At 39.8% G+C, this 21,558-nt stretch overlaps 1 protein-coding gene across 16 annotated transcripts in view; it reads right to left on the bottom strand.

Moving 5' to 3' along the window:
- TCF4 (transcription factor 4) overlaps positions 1–21,558 on the bottom strand; it is a 343,442-nt gene that overhangs the window by 216,714 nt on the left and 105,170 nt on the right. For all 16 annotated transcript variants that reach the window (XR_014161417.1, XM_081881482.1, XM_081881470.1 and 13 more), the window contains 2 exons: positions 18,582–18,643; positions 11,734–11,830 (listed from right to left, as the gene is read on the bottom strand). Coding sequence is in view for 15 of the 16 variants with exons in the window: in XM_081881482.1 (XP_081737608.1) it covers positions 11,734–11,830; positions 18,582–18,643 (159 nt within the window). In the remaining variant the exon portion in view is untranslated. The remainder of the gene's footprint in view (positions 1–11,733; positions 11,831–18,581; positions 18,644–21,558) is intronic.

Raw genomic sequence — 21,558 nt, 5'->3', positions numbered from 1 at the left:
CATGACCCAGAAGCTGTACGCCGGCTCCCTCGGCCAATAAAACGAGATGAGCACTGCAACCCCGGAGTCAGTCATGACTGGACCTAATACCCCTTTACCCCTTTACCTTTAATGTTCACAGAGCTCAGGGAGATTTACTATGTCCAAGTAAGTATGCATAGCAACAGGTGCTAAATTCTACAAATATCCCTGGCATTCACCTTTGGACAGAGTAGATCCATGGTGAGGGATCTGTGAGCAGCTTTTAAAGGTCAGCGGGTTACTCAATATATGGCATTATGTTAATTATCTTGTGACCAGACCAACATAGCTGCTTTTATCTGTCTCTCTATCCTCTCCCCCACAACCTTATCATCAGACCTTGTTCATGGTTTCCCAGAAATTAAGTCCCAAAACATTAAAAATGGCAAACGTGAAAATTTGTAATAGTGCAAATTTCAAAGCATAATTGTGTTTCAGTTTGCAAATTGGTTTGGAAAGTGTGAACTGGACAGTTTCTCATCAAAATTCACACAAAATTTAATTTCTTCCACTTCCCTACTTTCCCCTTGCTGGTGAAAGCCCAGTGAAGCTTAGGATGGGCAGTAAAACCGCCTTTGGATTCCACACTATAGTCCCTTACCTGGCGACACATCCTACTGAACTTCATGGGAATTACTTCTGAGTAAGCATGCTTATGATTGTATTACTGATTAACAGCACAGTCGATATCTCAAAATCATAATAAATCCGTGGAATGACAACATTGTTTCCTTAGCAGTTTTATGTAGGATAGATAATTCAGTACAACCACACAATTACTGGAGAGTGACCAGAGATGCTGAGCAGAAGTGTGTGTCTAACACGTTCTGGAATCCCCTGGCCATATAAACAAAGGATGTCAATTTGCGAAGGCAACCTACATTTCTGATTGTATAAACAAGACCTCAGAGAGAAAAGGAATTACGGTCTCGTTAAGCTACCCTTGTCTTCTCTTGGGGAGCCTACCCTGGGTGTAACACAGCTGTGGAAGAGGAAATGCCTCTCTGTAAATATCTGAACAGAAGAACAACACATGCCAGCTTGCTGGATACAGTGCCGTTCCATCACAATGCCATGAAGGAATAGGGATACGACTTGCGTGTTTCCTAGGAAGCTGCGTTTATCTGGCACAGAAAGAATCTCAGTTTTAATTTGCGTTTAAGCAAAACCTGGGCACTCATACCTGAAAATATAAACCGAAAAGGTGTGAGCAGCATGAGGGGAGGAAGCTTCATAAAACAGTGTTAATTGTTTTTCATATCAAGGATGGGTCAACCCTGTACCTTTGCTAGAGACAGATTTATCTGTCCTTCTGATGACAGGCTTCTCAAACTAGCTTTCATTCCCTCCCTCCCTCATCCCTTGGGTTCTGCAAATATATTTACAGTGCAATGCTATATGTCTACTCAGAAGTAAATACCATTCAATTTAAGGAAACAAACTCACATGCAAGTAATACCATTTCAATATTGATAATTTGCAGTACTCTGTGTCTGAAGTACTGTGCAAGTTAAAACTATGTCTAACTTCTGAAGCTCATGTTGTTACATGTACTGTTACATATACCAACAGACCTCAGTACTAATTTCTTTATATTATTCATTACTGAAACATTTACATGTTGCATTCTCTGCCATTCACATGGCAACAGAAGTGGCTTCCAACCCAAAACTTGAAATGTAACAACTCCCAATAAAACTGTAACAGCTTTACAAATCTTTGGTTAGAAAACAAGGCAGACTTTCCAAACAACATATATCATCCCTTTAGAAAATGCTTTTTGAGAAAAGACAATAGATACATTTTTAAAATAAAAATAAAAATGTATAGACAATTACAAATAACCCCAGTATCAGTAAGTAAGTAAACACCTAACAAAAATATAAATCCATACATACAAGTTTGTAAGCAATACAAATCAATACAAACTGACCTAATCCAACAATTTTAACCAAAAAAAAAAAAGAGGGAAAATCTAGCCTAGGACATACACACAAAGATACAGATCATACAAGACCAAATAGATCACAAAGTCAACAATGAGTTTTGCACAAATAAGCTACAAACTCTAGTTAGCAGCCACACCTCAAATATGGCAGTCGTCCTCCTACTTCCCACCTGGGTTGCCATTCTCAGTCTTTACCCCCAGGAGATAACAATCATCGCTCCTAGTCCCACATACATTAACAGTTTTGAAATTATTCTCAGTCTTGCAGCTCCAAGCACCACTCACTTCCACGAGCAGCAACCTTCTATTTATCTCCAGGGGATGAGGAAAGACAGAACCACAGAATTGTAGAGACATCTACATCACCTACAATGTAGAAATCTCAACTACATGGCAGATGGCCGCCAAACCTCTGCTTAAAAACCTTCAAGGAAGGAGAGTCCTCCACCTTTCGTAAAGTCTGTTCCAGGTGGATGCCAACCTCTCTTCCAAGTACCCCTTTCCTGCAATTAATGTTCAAACTGGGAACAGCAGGTCTCACCACCAGTGATGGCTGGTGCCCATTGGGGCTGGGAGGATGGAAAGCAGGGTGGAACCAAAGCCAACGCTAGGCAGCACCAATGAATTCTCATTTTGCCTCCATCCTCTGCCCTGCCAAGTTCTACAAGGGCAACACTGGGAGTGAAGGAGGTGACAAGGCAGGACCACCTCTGCACTGCTTGTAAGAAAAAAAGTCAGGTGGGGAATGAAGCAGAAGAATGGAAGCCTCAAGAAAACTTGAGAAATTGGAGAACAGATTTCAGCACAGCACTATTTAATGGGCCCTATCTAGCCTCTGAGTACTTCCTTTCAATATGTGACTTTTCCTTATTCTCCAAATAAAATTGGTTGTAATGCATACAAGTAATTCGGGGTCTTATGTAGAGCACACAGCATATGTTATCACTATTCACTACATTAACCTAAGGAACAGATCAGCAGGTATCACAGCTCTTTACGAGCTGTTCATCAAGTGCCTTTAATCCCTTTACACAGTGGTCAACCAAGAAACCCACTAGCTTCACACTAAAATCAGGCCAATATTGGAATGAAATCACCCAATTACCAAGAGAGATACCAGTTTTTCATAGAAGTTGCTTAGATAAATTAGAGGATGCATCTAATTAAAATGAGAGAGAGATATCTGTTGTGGGGGGGATGTGAATGCCTTCAGTATTTCCAAAGATTAGTAGAGTCCATGTAGGAATTTTGCAAGTTATGAAATGGAAGCCACATTCAACATATTGGGAGCCATTCAGTTCATTGATTTCAATAGGAAAGATTTGATCAAATGCTTAATGTGGCATTTACATGGCAGCTTATTCAATTTGCATGGTGTTCCCTATCTGTTAATCTCCACTTTATATTTGAGCTTTCACTCTATGTAAAAGCCACTTTCTGAACTATAGTGGGACTACAGTAGAATACAGCACAAGTTTATCACTTATTTCCATATTATTTGCAAACAGAATTCTGGAAACAAATAACATGGAAACTTGCACCATATTTCTGGAAGTAGCTTTAACATAGTATGAAAGTTGAAATATAATATAATATGGAACTTAACGGTTAGGAAAAAGTCATATAGTTTTGCTCACTGGAAGGACAGATTGTGAAGCTGAGGCTCCAATACTTTGGCCACCTCATGAGAAGAGAAGACTCCCTGGAAAAGACCCTGATGTTGGGAAAGATGGAAGGCACAAGGAGAAGGGGACAACAGAGGACAAGATGGCTGGATAGTGTTCTCGAAGCTACCAGCATGAGTTTGACCAAACTGCGGGAGGCAGTGGAAGACAGGAGTGCCTGGCATGCTCTGGTCCATGGGGTCACGAAGAGTCAGACACGACTAAACGACTAAACAACAACAACAAATATAGTTTTATTTCTACTAATGTTTCATTGTTTTTAAATTTTTTCCCTATGTTCTTAGCAATTCTTGTTTCTATCTGTAAGCCGCCTTGAGTCCCATCAGCGAAAAATGTGAGGTATAAATACATGCATACTGCTTTGAGATGGTAGCCTAATGCTACATTCAGATAGCACTTTATACCGTTTTCTCCACGTTTCCTTACCTGCTAATTTCTGTGTTTTATGAGCTCTTTCATACAACGTAAAATGTACTTCTAGAAATCTAGCACAAATTTAGCACTCATTTCTGTGTTAATTGCTTCCAGAAAAAAACAACAGAGGTAGAAATCCAGCAGTCACCAACACTCACATAAACATGCTTCCTCTCCAGAACTTGGCTGGTGCTAGCAGTGGTTTTTTTCTAAATGGATGGAAGAGGAACAACACCCAACTGCTGTTGTTACTCATCCAGCTAGTGCTACATATGCAGAAGCCTAATTCTGTGCATTAACAGACCTTGGCCATTGGGGGCTGGTGCCCATTGGGAATTGGTAGGGCAAAAGGTCAGGAACTCAGCAATCAGCAAAGGCAGAACCAATGGCAGGCTGAGCCAACTAATTCTGCTTTTGTTCACCTCCTCCTCCTTTTCCCTGCACTGTTCTTCAAGAGGCTAAGAAAGTGGGAGTTGATAGGCAGTGCCACTCCCAGGTAAGTTGGTGGCTAAGAACAGGCTGAGGTTGGTGGGGCAACACTAGATTTCCCCTAGCAGACTACCCTTCACTGGCCTTGGTTGGATAAGAACAGCAATGTGTTGTTTCTGGTTGTAGAACTGGAAATGGAGTATTGATGCTGACCTCCAGACCCATTTACAAACTGTAGGTAAACCTACAGTTATAATGCTTTCCCTAAAACATATTTTCCCTGACACGGTTATTGATTCTTCATATAGGATATATACTGTACCATTTCAGACTAAAATAAACACATCTGATTCATAAATAGTTTTGTTCCTTGAACACAGAATCAGTTGATTATTGATTATCTAGCTAAGTCCACACATCCTGTGTGTGTGTGTGTGTGTGTGTGTGTGTGTGAATGCACTCAGTTGTGCATCTAGTAAACCAGCAAATTTGTTTTGTTTCACATATTTCCTGCATGTGAAGCCATTTCCAGCTATAATGCAACTGTGTACCATGGCATACCAAAAGCCATCATATCCGCTTGAAATAAGTATATTCCTTTAAATAATATGGCAACTAATTATGTGACCAAAAATACCTCTGGAAAGTATTAATACTGGAAACCAATTCATAAACCAAATGTGTGGTTCCCCCTCCCCCTCAAAAGGCAAGCCTGTGAATGATTTCCTGGTTGGCTAAGATTTTCTAGAAATTGGATTTTCCCTCCTCTATGAATATTTTAAAGAAGTCACTTATAGACGCCTTTTAATGCAAGAACAGGTGTGAGCTCAAATTCCCTCAGCTACTAATATCAGCTCAGCTGAGAGAACAGCAGTAAATTCTTATTTGAAAGCTAAACTAAGTTCATCTTGATAAGGGCTGGGAGCTCATTAACCATTAAAATGCCATATAAACGCTATTCGGAAAGCTATTTCTTTGTCTGGTTGGATTTTATGTGAATTTGGAATGCAGAAAAATAAACATGAAGAAGCACATGAAAATAAAGCGTCTGTTCTGTGCACCAAAGGAGTCTCTGCTTAGAGCTGAAGAAAGCCAGAACAGTTTTGTGATCAGCACCCTACCGTTTAGTTCAACAGGATCAGGAAACAAAAGACTGGTGTTTACAATTTTGCTTACAGTGCCTTGGTTTGAATTAGCAACCCTTGCTCAACTGTCCTAAACCAAATGTATTTATTTATGGTGTTGGGTGGGTGGCTCCCAGTTCTACCTAAAGTCAGTCCAAAAGTGTGTCACCAAAACCTATTATTTTACATATTCACTTTTTCAGCTTAAGGTAATAAGTATAAGAAAATAGTCACTCGTATTTGTTAAAAATTTACCTGTTTTTAAAGCCTATTTTTGTTCTTGCACCATTTCTCAGTTTTTTCTCCTTTCCTTTTCCTATCCCTAAGAATTTTCATGGAAGACAGCTATAAATTAACTATCTGAAAATCAAAACTTGTTCAAACATAGCCCCAAAGCGAGGAATTAAATTCAGTGATTTCAGAGTTCATAGGAGTTCCCTTCCACCCACGGGGATCAAATTCGTCTGAAGGCAGATGAAAGATGTTTCACACACATTACTCTGCACTTTTCTTTTAAGGAATGCGGCTGAAGCTAAAAATAACTAATTAAAAATGTTCAGGCTTGTTCTAAAACAAAACACATTGGAATGTAAACTTCCCTGAAAACTATGTGGCACTAAATAACATTAGTCCTTTGTTACATAGGCATTAATTCTCAGTGCCTACACTACTACCTTTATAAAGCTGCTAATTTTCATTTCCCCAGGTGAACAGAATGAAGTATTTCAGAAAACAAGTTTCCATGTGTGTTTGTGTGTCTGTGTGTTTGTTTGTTTGTTTGTTTGTGTGTGTGCGTGAACATATATCTGATACGCAACACAGGGAAACGGACGCAGGATATTAACAGTAATATTTTACAATGTCTTTTTTATTAAAAAATGCTCAGTGACTTGATACACAAACAGCCTCTGACTTACAACTGCCCTAGCTTGAAAGGAGGGATAAAGAGTTAACCCACTGGAAAAAATAAGGTGTTTTGTTTTGTTTTTTAAGGTACAGAAAAAAGAGTAGAACCACCTTACCCTGAAATGCAGCCTCCTATTTTGGTCAGGATTGGAATGCTATAAATTCAGCCAGTTGTTTGTTTGTGTGTGTGAGAGAGAGAAATTGGGTCAGTCATTTGTCAGAGCAGACCTGGTGAGGCTATCTGGAGTGGGATGGGTTATTTGGGAATGTGTGTGCTACTGCCAAAAAAGTCCACTCTTATTTCTAGTAATCTTTCTTCAAATGGAACTAAGAACATTAAGAAGAGTCCTGTTGGATCAGACCATAGACCCATCTGCTACTGGGGATGGGGGGACGGACAATACACAGGATATACTACTATCAGTCATAGGCTCCACACACCCTTAACCTGGGCCTGCAAGGAGCGAGGGGAAAGGATACAAACCTGAGGCCTACTCCAAATTTCACCAAAGGGTAAAGCTCCGAGTGGGGAGGGCTAACATCTAAGCAATACTGGTGATTACAGGAACACAGGATAGTTGACACAATGGGTCAATTATCTTATCTCATAGAATCATAGAATTGTAGAGTTGGAAAGGACTATGAGGGTCATAAAGTCCAACCCCCCTGCAAATGCAGGGATGTTCCGCCCAACATGGGGCTTGAACTTACAACCCCAAGATTGAGAGTCTCATGCTCTACTAACTGAGCTAGCCAACATGCCCATAATTTCTTTTATCATTTTTATCATGTATTTTAATATCTAGTGTTGTTCAACTAAACTTGTAGTCCTCAAATAAGATTCCAGCTTTGTATGACATACATTGCATAGAGTGGCTTATTTCTTATTTGAGCTATTTATTCTCTCTCTCGCTCCCTCCCTTTCTGGCTCCAATGTGTTTGTCACTCAAAAGATGCTAACCAGCTCAGCCCCTTAAAGGCAGTGCTGCAAAGAAGAAAGCATTTTCAATGTTTCACCTTTACATGGTGCTAGGTTAAACTCAGGATGGTTAGAAACTCTTTGAAGCAACCCAAACCTAAATATTCCTGCTAGGCAGACTGAGCAGCGAAACTGAATTATAATGAACCAGCAGCTGTCACAATATGACCACAGCAACCAAATCAAAATATCAACCACTAACCCAGATGAGATTCAAAAGGTCAATGTAGAAAGCCAGAAGCTTTCTTCAAGATCGCCTGAAACCTCAATCTAATCCTAGCAGTGAAATGTCCCATTAAGCTACAGGGGGTAAAGAAACAAGTTACTGTATATTGGTAAATGATTTAATGTACTAGCAAGATAACCCAGGAAGGATAAGAGGAGCTCGCAAAGAAGGCACCTGAAAATTGAGCAGCAAATCTGGAATGACATGCATCCATAGCAATATATTCTGACTCCTATATAGTACTGAAATATGTGGACAGATTCCCACTGCCCCAAAAGTGCACTACTGATTTATTCTGTAAAAGAGAGTTTACTTGATTGGCTGGCGAGCCCGAGAGCTATGCTTCTACACAAAGAATTTGGGAAGTCAATCTTTTTTTGGCCATAAATAAATTTAGCTTTGCTAATTCCCCACAGCTAATTATTGCACGGCTTGAAGTGAAGGCTAATTTAAATACTTCTTGCATGGTTTCCAACTACTTTGAAAGCATTTAAAGCTGGAATTAATACCTAAAAGCAAGTGCTTGCAATGTAGGTCCACAGTTGCCACATTATTTCAACAAATATTCATGGTTCCTCTGCACATTTCCAGTAATGACGATGCTAAATTATGTCCAATTCCCCCCAATCCATCCCTCCAGTTCACGTAAAATTAAGACAACAGCTACTTTGTGTAGGATGGCTATGCAAGTATCAGTCTACAAATTCAACAGAATGGCTGCAATCTTCTCCCCACTGACCTGAGAGTAAGTGCGACTGAACTCAATAGGACTTGATTTTGATGTGATGAACATAGGATTGTGCTGGAAGGCAAGGGCTTGGTGCTATGTCACATTAAACTAGGGGCTGCCCACACACATTTGCAAAGCAAAGAGGGAACCAGAGACACTGCAACCACACACACATGAACACAAAATCTACCACCAGCAATTGGGCTTATAAACCCCCTTCCATTAGTTACATTCTTTTTCACTTTGTACTCCTAGCTTTGAGGAAGATATCATGGCTTTTAAAATCAGTTTCCCACCATGCCGGAACTGGGATACTGTGGTTCAAGTATATGTACATAGCAAGCAAGACATGGTGCAGTGAAAAATCTGGTGCTCATCTGGTGCTCCTGATGGTGTGTTTGCACTGTGACAACCTCCCTCTCTCTCCTGCTAGGCCACAGCGACTCACCTGGCCAGGAAGGTAGCTCCAACCTACCCAACAAGTCACTTCTGCTTTTAAGGTGTCATTTCAACAGATCTGTGTGAATCCTTGTTCCCATAATTACTATCATTTTAATCCTCCTCCTCTTCCTTTTTTAAAATAATAAAATAAAACATGCCCAATATGTGTAAGACATAATCACCTTTAAAATGCCTGAGGGTTTTTTTTAAAAAAAAAAAAAAGATGGGGGGGGGGGAGAGGGAGAGAGCTTTCCCTGAACAAACAATCATTTTTGGTCTGTCTCTGAAAGTCATCTTTCTATCAGCTGGTTTTGCACTTCCCATTCCCTGACGCCATCTCGTAGACAGTTTCGTTACATTCAGGTAAACTGTCTAGCCTGCAACACAGCCGCACTCAGTTCCAAATCTGCTCAAGGTGGAAAATGTAGCGTTCCATAAACACCAAAATACCATGTTTCAGACCAGACTGCTTATCTGACAGAACGGCACTTTCATTAATGCCAGGTGCACAGATAGAGCAGTGTTCACTGTTGCAGTAAGTAAGATGGCCTTGTCTCCCACATTTATACTTTTCAGCCTTCCTTTCATTAAAGGGAAAGGCCAGCTCAGGAAGAGGTTTCTTTAAACAGAAGATTTTCTGAGCATGATTACTGTTACAGATTTGCTAGCTCTGCAAAATAGGGGAAGAATCTACTGAACTCAGGTGAGCATGCATTAGAGCAGGGGTAGTTAACTACAACTCCCATAATCCCTGACCATGCTGGCTGAGGATAATGGGAGTCATAGTCTAGCCACATCTGGAGTGCCCCAGGTTGGCTACCCCTGCAGCAGACCCACCTGTTCTTAACATTTATCACATGCAAATGAATGTATGTTTTAATTTCAGTGGCACAAGAGGAGCAGATATTTCTCTTGTGAGATCTCTCTGTAACCTTTCCCCCTCTGCATACCTTCTGCAGTTTGGGTTCAGGGTAAATGACAAAAATCAACAAAAGGGGTGGAACTGTTTAGCCTGAACAGACACAAAAGAAAAGGGAACCATTCTAATTACAAAAGTACAATTTTAAATTAAGGTAACATAACACTGAGCAAGGTCACTGGTTCGAACGGTAGGCATGCCTTATTACATGATACCACACTTGTTAGAAGCTGTTAGCTCCCATCATATGCATACTCAAGCACACAGAAGACCAGTATCCTTGGGTCTAAAAATGTGCCAGAACGCACAGAAATGTCTGGAACGTGCAGATACAGAACACACACTGGCCATTTGAAGCCAAGCAATCCCGATAGTGCTGATGAGCAACAACAAAGGACCCTTTGCATCAAATACAAAAGGGCAATTATTTGTTTAGGTTTGAAAAATCAAGCTCCTAACAGCTCTTCAATAAATGAGTGTGCTGTCTTTCCAACAATTCTCATCAGAATATGTTTGCTTTTATGCTTTAGAATGTGCTTGTAAAAGTCTTTTCCCGGAGAAAAGCGAATACTCGCGGTTAAAACAAAGGGACGCACAATTTTCTTGGCAAAAACTGAAACACAACACAATTTACAGGCTAAAGTGTTCTTTGTTGAGGGAAGCCAAAACAAAGTGAGACAAGAGAAACAAACTTTTCAGTTGCAAAAGAAGAAGAAGCACAACCCTCAAAGTGAAAAGGTCAAACCTTAAAGCATCACTCAGCACAGTGGGTTTCACAGAAGACCATGCATACAATGTAAAGATTGTATTTACACTGCCTGCAGTCAAACCTAATAGTGTGAGTTAAGAAGGGAGGGTCAGAATTTCCTTGCTTTTGTTGGCTCACGCCAACCCCTTGGAACTGCTGTAACTACGTTGCATGTGTGTGACTAACATATACATTACTGCAAGCTTCAACGCTGTCTCACATGTTAAACAACTCACAAATATTTCCTAATAATGAAAGGCAAGGAATATTTCAGGGGCATATATTGGTCCCAGAATGATATATCGCAGTTACAACTCAGTGCTTTCCTTGGCTCAAGTTCAGTTGTTTGAAACTAAGGCATCTCAGTTAGTTCATTGACAAGTGGAAGGAGAACGGTGTGATTTTGGCCAGGGAAAAAGGATTACTAATATTTTTACATCATATATTTATCTTAACAGAACTCATTTATCACATGTGATTAAAGGAAGGCTGCTATCTGCACTTGCAAGTAATTAAAGACTTTCTTCTGACAGCCAAAATTATTGCTGTAGATTCAGAAAGAGATCTTCGCAAGTCAGAATGATAGTGGCCGAGCATTATCCAACTGTGAGGGCACACACTTGCCAAATACCACAGGCTGTCAGAAGAGGAGCATGCTGCAGGCATGGTCAGCCTTAATGTAGAAATTTACAGCCCAGAGACTACAAGTCCCTGCAGGCAACTTCACACTGTTATCCAAAGAAAACAACGTTTTCAGATTGCTGATAGCTTAACCTCCAATTGTTTTTTCATTGAGACAACTAACCGCTGCGTACTTTTTTTTTGTTTCATTTTGCAATGCCAACGATTTGCTGAAAAGTACGTAATTTGTAAACTAGCACATCACGCAACTGAAAATGCTTATAAAATGTATACACTGTTTCTACATTGAGGACATTGCAGGGTACCTTACCAAGTCATTTAATTGGCACTGCTGGGAATGGTTTATGGAAAACATTTGGTAACTACCACAATCAAACACAAACTTACTGGAAACACAGATTTCAAACACTGTAAAAATAGAGAACTCTCTTTTATTCACACACACACACACACACACACACACACACACGTACTTATAAACACAAAGCCGTAATACAAATTTTGATAAGTCTTTTTCTTACTCTGTATTCTGGAATTCACAAAAGGAGGAGATAGATTGTCATGTGATCCAAGGTCCCTGTTTGTCATATGTTCATAAGGAGTTCCATCTCCATAGTTCTGTTAATAAATTGGAAACAAATACAGTTTAAGTGTAACATACATATTCCAATCTTTTAGAGACATTTCCCCCCGTATATTACGACTAGAAAAGCACGACTGCTTTTCCAATGAAACTGATGACATTTGCAGATAATTATTCTGTCAGCAATACATTAAAATTTTGTGTCCATACCTTTGCTAATTCCTAGGCTACAAGCCAGTAAAAATGTTATCATTTTCAAATCTGTGGCAAGGATTGAATTATGTTGTGTTGCAGTCCCAAAGAATGAGAACTTCTACAAGTTAATGTTGCATATTTTATTTAAGGAAAGATAAACTTTCAAGTTACTCTATTTCAGGCACTTCAGACTGCAACACTGGCTGGACTGAAATTAACTTGTTCCTCCTGGCTATTTTATAATTCTTTCAGAGGTTTGATGTGCTGATTCCGTGTGCAATCAGGTTAGTTTTAGAAGTCCATTCTACTTTTGCACCAATTGGTTTTCGCTGAATGAAAAATTTGTTATACTAAATTCTGCACAGCAAATATCACTACTGAAAGAAGAAATGTTTATAACTACATTTGCCAATTAAAGCAAATATAATATTTGCATTTTCTGTTTTACTTCAGAATGTGTTGTTGTTTTCTAAAGGGGGGGGGGGGGAGATTACAGCCAAAGTGCAAGAATGTAGATTCTCTTCCAATCCCCTTCAGAATGATTTCTCAACTGCCTTTACCACAATTCCAAAATTCAAGCATTTTAGGAAAAAATATGGCTTTCACTGAGGCTAAGTTGAAAAGGGGATTTAAATGGAAAATTTTGGGGATGTTCCTTCTCTCCAGCAGTAACAATACCAGGTGTCAGCATTGTTCTTGCTCCTTGGTGACAGTTTGTAGTCCAATGGATCAACAGAGGAGATTCCAGCTCATGCTCCTAATCCCCTTTTTATACAACCTGGTTGTATTTCAGTATCAGCTACTATGAAAAAGCAACACAAAGTGGGCATAGTACTTTTGTAATTGCAATCTGAGTAGAGTGGTTTATAAAATTAATCCAGATTAGCCAGGGCCATCTTGGATATGTAGATTTTTGAGAGCTTACAGGATGTGAATAGCAAGGTTTCTCACAAAACAAATAAGAAGAATTGGGCTTGCATATTCTGCCTCATATCTCATGACGTATGATGATAGAAACTTTTTCTTTCTTTCAAAAAATGAAAGCAGGGAATCTGGAGGTTATGGTTCATCTGGGTAAACTAACCTCTTGACCCACCCCCAGGGGATGCCCATGAAGATCCTTTTTTTTATAATAATTTTTATTCAATTTTTAAAACACATAATTAAAAGACAAACACATCACAAAATACAAACAAACATAAACAAATCAAACATAAATAAATTCTTAATCTTATTTTCTTGTAACTTCTTTCAATCGACTTCCCCATACCTCCCTTTCGCTGCATCCTTATTTTAGAAAGAATTTTTTAGCAACCCTTTAGTCAATTTATCCATTTAGTTCCCTTCATTAAATTCCCATAAATTTGTTGGTTACAGCTGTAATTCTCTGCTTCTTACCCCTTGACATCTTAACACTCCTCAATTTTACAACAGTTTTTAAGATATATTTTAAATTTCTTCCAGTCTTCTTCCACTGCCTCTTTCCCCTGGTCACGAATTCTGCCGGTCATCTCTGCCAATCCCACGAAGTCAATCACCTTTGTCTGCCATTCTTCCAGAGTAGGTAGTTCTTGCATCTTCCAATACTTTGCCAGAAGAATTCTTGCTGCAGTAGTAGCATGCATAAAGAAAATCCTATCCTTCTTTGGCACCAATTGGCCAACCATGCCCAGGAGAAAAGCCTCTGGTTTCTTAGTAAATGTCCATTTAAGGACTTTCTTAATTTCATTATAAATCATTTCCCAGAATGCTTTCACCCTCGGGCAGGTCCACCATAGGTGATAGAAGGTACCTTCATTCTCATTACATTTCCAACATTTATTATTGGGCAAATGATAAATTTTTGCAAGCTTGACTGGGGTCATGTACCACCTATAGATCATTTTCATTATATTTTCTTTTAAGGCATTACATGCCGTGAACTTAACACCAGTGGTCCATAACTGTTCCCAGTCAGCAAACATAATGTCATGACCGATATCCTGTGCCCATTTAATCATAGCTGATTTCACCGTTTCCTCCTGTGTATTCCACTTAAGCAGCAAATTATACATTCTTGACAGATTCTTAGTATTGGGTTCTAACAGTTCCGTTTCTAACTTTGACCTCTCCTTCTGAAATCCTATTTTCCTGTCCTCTTTAAATGTCTCATTTATCTGGTAGTAATGCAGCCAATCTCGAGCTTTGGACTTTAGTTTTTCATAACTCTGAAGCTTAACCCTTTCACCTTCATATTCTAAGATTTCACAATATTTTGGCCATTTAGAATCCATATTAAGTTTTTTCACCCCCTTGGCGTCCATTGGTGGCAACCAGTGGCGTAGCGTGGGGGGTGCAGGGGGGGCCGGCCGCACCGGGCGCAACATCTGGGGGTTAGGGTTAGGGGGCGCAAATCCACGGGTTAGGGGGCGCAAATCCATGGGTTAGGGGGCGCAAATTACTTGCCTTGCCCCGGGTGCTGACAACCCACGCTACGCCACTGGTGGCAACCACCTGGGAGTTTTAGTTTCCAGTAGATCTTTGTATCTGCTCCAAACATTATATAATGCTTTTCTAACAATATGGTTTTTAAAACTTTTGTACACCATTGCCTTGTTATACCATAAGTATGCATGCCAACCAAAACAATTATCATATCCTTCCAAATCTAAGATGTCTGTGTTCTCAAGAAGTAGCCAGTCTTTCAGCCAGCAGAAAGCTGCTGCTTCGTAATATAATCTTAAATCCGGCAGGGCAAATCCCCCTCTATCTTTTGCATCAGTTAAAATCTTAAACTTAATTCTGGGCTTTTTGCCCTGCCAGACAAATTTTGATATATCTTTCTGCCACCTCTTGAAACAATCCATCTTGTCCAGAATTTGTAAGTTCTGAAACAAAAATAGCATTCTAGGCAATACATTCATCTTAATAGTAGCAATTCGACCTAACAAGGACAGTTTCAACCTTAACCATGTTTCTAAATCTTTCTTTACTTCTGACCAACATTTTTCATAATTGTCTTTAAATAAATTCAGATTCTTAGATGTTAAGTTTACCCCCAGGTATTTCACTTTTTTCGGATGCCCATGAAGATCCTGAAGATTTTAAGAGCTGCTGCACAGATAGTGCTGAACTAGGTGGACAACTGACAAGCGGTTCTTTATAGCAACGGAAGTGATGATACCACAATATTGCTAAAAACTTTTATATTAGCATTGGCTTTCCTTGCAGTTCCTCAACTAGACATTATTATTTGCATATTATTGTCTGAATGAGTTGTATTTTATATATTTAATTCATATTGTTTTATAAGATCTTTATGCTGTCTTTACGACTCAGGACGTTCTTTGCTTAAGCGTGATATAAACGTGCATAACAGCACCACATTGAACAGAAAGAAACACATTTGCCTTTCAGAATGGGGTGAAATTATCACAGAGAAAGAATTTTGAAGTATAGACAATGGTGCTACTTTAGACTTTAAAGACCCCGAAACATTCTTTTGCTTGGTTCAAACCTTGTGTATCTTGGAAAACACAGTGCTTTAAAGTGGGAGGCATAAACCAACTGCACCAGTCAGATGAGTGTTGGGCTTTTTTCTTTTTTTGAGGGGTGGGGAATGCAACTGTTCTAATCTCCTCCAACTGTCATAAGAATTAGTAATTTTGATACTACTAAGATGTATTTCCTGAGTCTATTGCTTACTGCCAATAGGAATGAATGTGTGAGCATTGTAATATGAGAAGCAGGAGAGACAGCTTCACCTCATCTACATAATGCACTTGAATGTCAAACTTGACAGCTGGAGTAATGGCTTGCAAAATAGTAAGCTGGAAGATCCTAAAGTGCTTTGAAGACTGCAGTTAGGAGCATAGTGTCAAAGAGAGAGGATATCTCCAGCTCTTTAAAATGTCCTTAACTTGAAGGTTCAGGTATCATCTCTTTAACCCTGGCAAAACACCACAACTGGTCATCCCTTTGAAAGCTGGAGTGTGTCCACAAAATATGTAAGCTATGTGTAAAAGAAAATACAAGCAATTATATCCAAGTTAGGAATAGTGAGGGGTTATATAGAACAAGCAGACAAAGGAGTAATTTGCATCTAGTAACTAGCACAAATAGGGAAAAACTAACAGAACAAGACTACTTTTCCCCCTTAAATACCACAATTGTCCAGAAATCTGAACTGGCCAAAAGGTCAGACTACAGGGGATTATTCCCAGTAGACCTTTTGGCTCCCACAGGATCATGTCTCTCCAAACAGAATTTTCAGCTCTAACGCAGAAGTGTTTATATTACTGCTCAGAAGATTCAGTGACAGAGACACCTAGTTCTGGTTTCTCTTCCACTGTTCCCCCACCCGCCACCCCATCATTTCTATCTATTAATATTGATTCTCCTTGCTGTTTTTATCATAGTATGTGTACTTCATATTGATCTTAAGTCACCTTGGATATTTCATTGCAAGGCAGGATATAAATATTGTTAGCAAATAAAGCAAATATTTAACCTCCTTGAGGAACAGCAGCAAGAGTTGGGGAGCCATTCCAAAATGTGTCTGGGACATAAATGAGAGACACTTCCATATACAGGCTACACAGTCTACAGAGCTGGCTTGACCACGACACAAGTCAAAGGTGGGGATCTCAAGTCCAAGGGCTTAATGAAACCCCCTCCAGGCCTCAATCTGGACCTCAGAACTTTCCAGAAGCCCCACACCCTTTCTCCTCACTGGCCTTGCTTCAAACCCGGACTGGTTTTTGCCTGGCTGGAATGTGTCCTTGAACTCTGATAGTGCCTTCTTCAATCTCTGGATCATAGAATTATAGAGTTGGAAAAGTGGAAGATACTGGGTGTGGGGTGTGTGTATGGGTCCTGTGTTGAAACTAGCCAACTGTACAAAGGTAAAATCTGCATTTATTGCTCCACCCACTTTCCCTCCTCCTGGTACTAGCTCCACCCTCAATTGATATGTGGCCCATAGAAGAACTGCCTTCAAGGGAATATGGCCCTTGGACTATAAAGGTTTCCACATCAGAAGGAGGTTGATAGGCAGAAACTTGGGATAATACACTACCACACCATACTGAAAAACCATATAACTGGGGGGGAAAGATGGCGAAGCCCTAGAACAGTTGCTAGGAAATACCTTTGAGCAACGGACATGCATGCACCTATCTTTCAAGTGGAATAGACAAGGTAGCTTACATCGAAACAGCAATAACATTACTGTAAAACTCATGAAAACCAGATCCATCTCTTGGCTGTAGCCAAAGCATCCCAATAGATGCTGAAGAACAGTTCTCACTTTTCTTACTGCCGCAGAGACATCATGGGAAATGGCTCTAAAGGTGTGCTACACATGTAGCTGAATAAGTTATAGCTTTTTGGGGGGGAGCTTTGGGGTTGAGAGTTACATATGGATGAGACAAAAAAGAAGCAAGATAGACAATTAATTCCAAACAATGCCTTCAGGGGAAAGTATAACGGGATTCCCTATGCCCAGCAGACATGGGCCTGTGGTACCGGAAAGGTGGAGGATATGGTACATTGCCTTTTGCACTGTTCCTTGTATAGAGCTCTCAAAGCTTGGGTTTTTTTAGGGGAGACCTTTTGAGAGCAAGAGCTGTTTGGACCCTGATGGATATTATTTCTGATCTGTTGGCAGACCACAATAAAATCATTGCAAACAAGGTTGCCATCTATGTGGTAGCAGCTAAAAAAAAAACAAAAAACCACCACAATCTTCTAATGATGTCTGCTGAAGACTACAAAGAGGACCACCTGCAATAGTATTTTGATGCTGCTGTTAATCTCAGTTTGAATTGATAATTATTAGTGGTATAATTAGTGGTATGTTTTGTCCCTGCTTCCCTAGTGTTTCTCCTAGCAGGAGTGTAGATACGCTACCAATCTGTGATTGTAGCTACTTGCATTATTCCCATGCTTTGTAATGGCCATTGTGTCACAAACAAATAAAATTGCTCAAAGACAATTATTATTCCCTCTAGAACCCTTTTAGTCTGGGTGTAGAAGAATAAACGCAGATACATGAACTTTAACTATTTTGTACTAATTGTATTATACAATGGCTCTATCGATATTTTTACTTATGCTTTAATAACCATCTATATACACCTTATATAATCATAATAATGGTATCAAGACTAAGGCAAAATATTGTGCTTGAAAATCTCCTAGAATGCAAGATGCCCAGAGTGTGTCTTACATATTTTGTGCCTGCTAAGTAAAAACATCTGGAAAGCCATCTACGACAAATGAAAAGTCAACCACTACCGAAAACACAGCTTACAGACCAGAGATAACTTACAGCAATGGAACAAGGGCTGATAGCAACAAGCAAGGCAAAGAAGAAGTTGTCATTTTAATGAAGTTCCCTGCTCCCTCTTAGCAGGAACAGAGCAGTTGTCAAATTCAACCATGGGATCAGATAAGAATCTTTAAAAAAGCAATTCTGGGAAGATGATGCTCTGTAACCAAATTTGCATGTACATTTTCCTAAGCAATCAGGTGTAAAACTCACATTTAGATTTTAAATTTACATACACAGGAAGTCTGGTGAGGAAGAGAAAAAAGATTAGATATACTTACCCTGGATGGACTAGGATGTCCTCCGTTCCCCCAGGACCCTGAGCTAGTTCTGTCTTCTACATCTAGGGACAAAAAAGTTCTTTAGGCTTTATTGCAATAATTCTTTCCTTTTGTATAGGCACTTTTAAATTAATGTTTCAAATTAATCTCCTGTTGCCTTTAATTAAGAACCAGGCACAGGGCTACTACAATGATAGTGGCTTCTGACCCAACCACTTAAATTAACTCATTTAAATTCACAGCAGAAATGAACTGGACCCTCAGGAACCGGAGGGTTTGCACATAAAAATTATTCTAGTCACTCAGTCTTTCAGGAGACATTTAAGAAGTGGCTGGAAGTCACTGACTAAAGTTGAAATTCAAAACCTAGCGCAAAACCACACAGGCTCAAGGATAAAACTGACAATGCTACGTAGCAAATAAAGCATACTCTCCCTATATAAAAGTTATTTTGTATAACTGCAAGAAATATCCCTTCATGAATCACTTTTGATGAATTGATTTGGAGAGCATCCCTCATAAAAGAAAAACGAGAAACTTGCAGGCTGAGGAATCCTGTGTTTCAATGAACCAAATTGCTGAATTGGGACACTAAAGAACTTAAACTTCAGCTTCGCCCTGAACTCACCAGATGCATTTTTCAGGGTTGCCAACTCTTTAAAGAAATAAATATTAAAATCCCAATACCTGGAGGGGGCACAGTGATTGGGTGGGTGGAACCAAGAAGTCAAATCAACCACAAAAACAATCAATTCACTCAGGCAGCCTTCCTCAACTTGATGTACTCCAGAAGTTTTGGAATACAATTCCCATCAACCCTGGCAGTTGGGCAAGTTGTCAGATTCTGATGAGGATTGGGAGTTCAAAAATGTCTTGGCAGCAACAGATTGGGGAAGGCTAAACTAAGATGCACTGTACAGAATTTTTAAAGAGGTCACCGAGTGGAGAGAGGAAGTCCAGCTGTTGTCTTTTGCTGGTCAGTTGGCAAATCCAACTGATTGAAACTCTTCAGGGTAGCTTTCTGAAACTCAAAAACTTTTTTGGAAACTTTCCAACAAGTTTTCAGGTTTGGGAGGTTAACAACGATGGGAATAAAATATTCCAGTGCCTGGGAGGTACTCTTGAGAAGGTTTAGCTCAAAATGTGAGCTGTACTGTTGATCTGTCATTTCCTTTTGACTTAAGAATATTAAGACTGTTGTTACAGATATTTTCAAGATTTATTTCTGCCAATGCAAAGAAGCAATTTGTAGCATGAACCAAGGAGGTTAAAAACTTTGCATTCTGTCCTTCATTCCTGATTTATGACTCTCAGAAAATCACCTTTTGGGAAGTGGAAGGTATAGCATTCACCTCGCAAAGGTGCTGCAAGGCTTAACTAATTACATATGCTAAACTGCTATTAAGACCTTTTTGATGAAAAAGGTTATAGGAATTTTTAATTATTGCTCTACAAGTACATGCTTCTCCTTGACAAAAATGGAAGAGGGTACAGAAACGTTTGTTTCCCCGGAAAATTGCACCTCTCATGCTTATTTCATTGGAGGAGGCTTCTAATGGAAAGCTACTCTTTTTGTAAATAAAATAAAGAGAGGAAGTGAGGAAGGGAAGAACGGGGGGGGGGGCACACAATATGTTTCCACATGAGTTATTTTCATTACAGCTTGCTCTGTTGTCTAATTTTATTGACTTAGGCCACCTGAGAAGGGAGGCAGAATGGCTGCTTCCAATTGTACCTTGAATGCAACCTGGTGTTCCTTGTGGATAGTCAGAGACAGTGCATCATGTGCCTCAGGGTACATTGTGGCAGTTCTGAGGTTGTGTCAGGGCCCAAGAGAAGAAACAGAAGTCCCTCAACTCTACTGTTTAAGGCAGAGTCCATTACGTGCTTTGTGGCATACTAAAGCGCGTTGGAGTATGCTTGCCTGACTGCTCATTAAAAATGTGTTGAGAATCTCCTGTGACTATTCTAGTTAGGCAGACGTCCAGCAAAGCAATTAAGAGCAAGCTTAATTTTAAGCATAACTATAAAGTTCTAGTGAATTATTTTTTCCCAGTGATATTTAATATCAAATCATAACATATGAAGAACAGCATACCAAAGCAGGCAAAGAGAAAACATCCTATCCCTAAATGTTTGTGTTAGATGCATTGCACTGGAGCCAAGAGCACAACTCCTCCCAGCTGCATTGTGCTACTAGTAGTTTAAAGGGACTCTACATTGTTTTGAAATAATTTTTAACTGCCAGAATGAGGTTTTGTGATGAGAATTTAAGGAAAGCCCTGCTGCATCATACCAAAGGCCTGTCTTGTCTAGACAGACAGACAGACAGACAGACAGACAGACAGTAGCCAACCAGATGACCCTGGTAGCCTGAAAACCAGACACAAGTACAAGGGTACTCTTCTGCCTGTGACCCTCAACATTACCACCTCTGATCAAGGATGTAATATAGCAGCCTTTAACAGCCATACCTCTATCAATTTGTCGAATACCTTTTCAAAGCTGTCCATGTCAGTGAACATCACTACATCTTGCACAGCTTAACTATGTGCTTTGAAATAGTACTTTCTTTTGTCTGTCACTTTGTTCTGCTTCGTTGGATGACCCTGAGTTATATTATTATGAAAAGTCACTTGGGGCTTAACCAGGCAAGATGACAGAGATCCATGATCTGCATTTCCTGGGTGTCTCTTAAAATTTTAGCAAACTGCCGTTATGAGGGGGGAAGGGGATTTGGATTGGGCCCTCAGCACCCAGGAAGGGGATGTAACACTTTCCCCATTTTCTTGAGTAAAGCTTACCATTCCCTGACAAGTAGATACTGAATACAATTCTGCCTCACGATATGGCTGTTTTCAGAAAACATAGGGATGCCTTCAGACCTGCATAAATGGAACCAGAATCCAGAGACCCAGAATGCAGCAGGAGCTTCCCACTGGAGGAAGGGGGCAGGGTGGTGATTTTCACCAATTCC

Source organism: Podarcis erhardii, assembly GCF_964252035.2.
Source record: "Podarcis erhardii genome assembly, chromosome: 11".
Taxonomy (NCBI): Eukaryota; Metazoa; Chordata; class Lepidosauria; order Squamata; family Lacertidae; genus Podarcis; species Podarcis erhardii.
The sequence above is the reverse complement of the archived record's forward strand: the minus strand, read 5'-3'. Positions and strand labels throughout refer to the sequence as shown.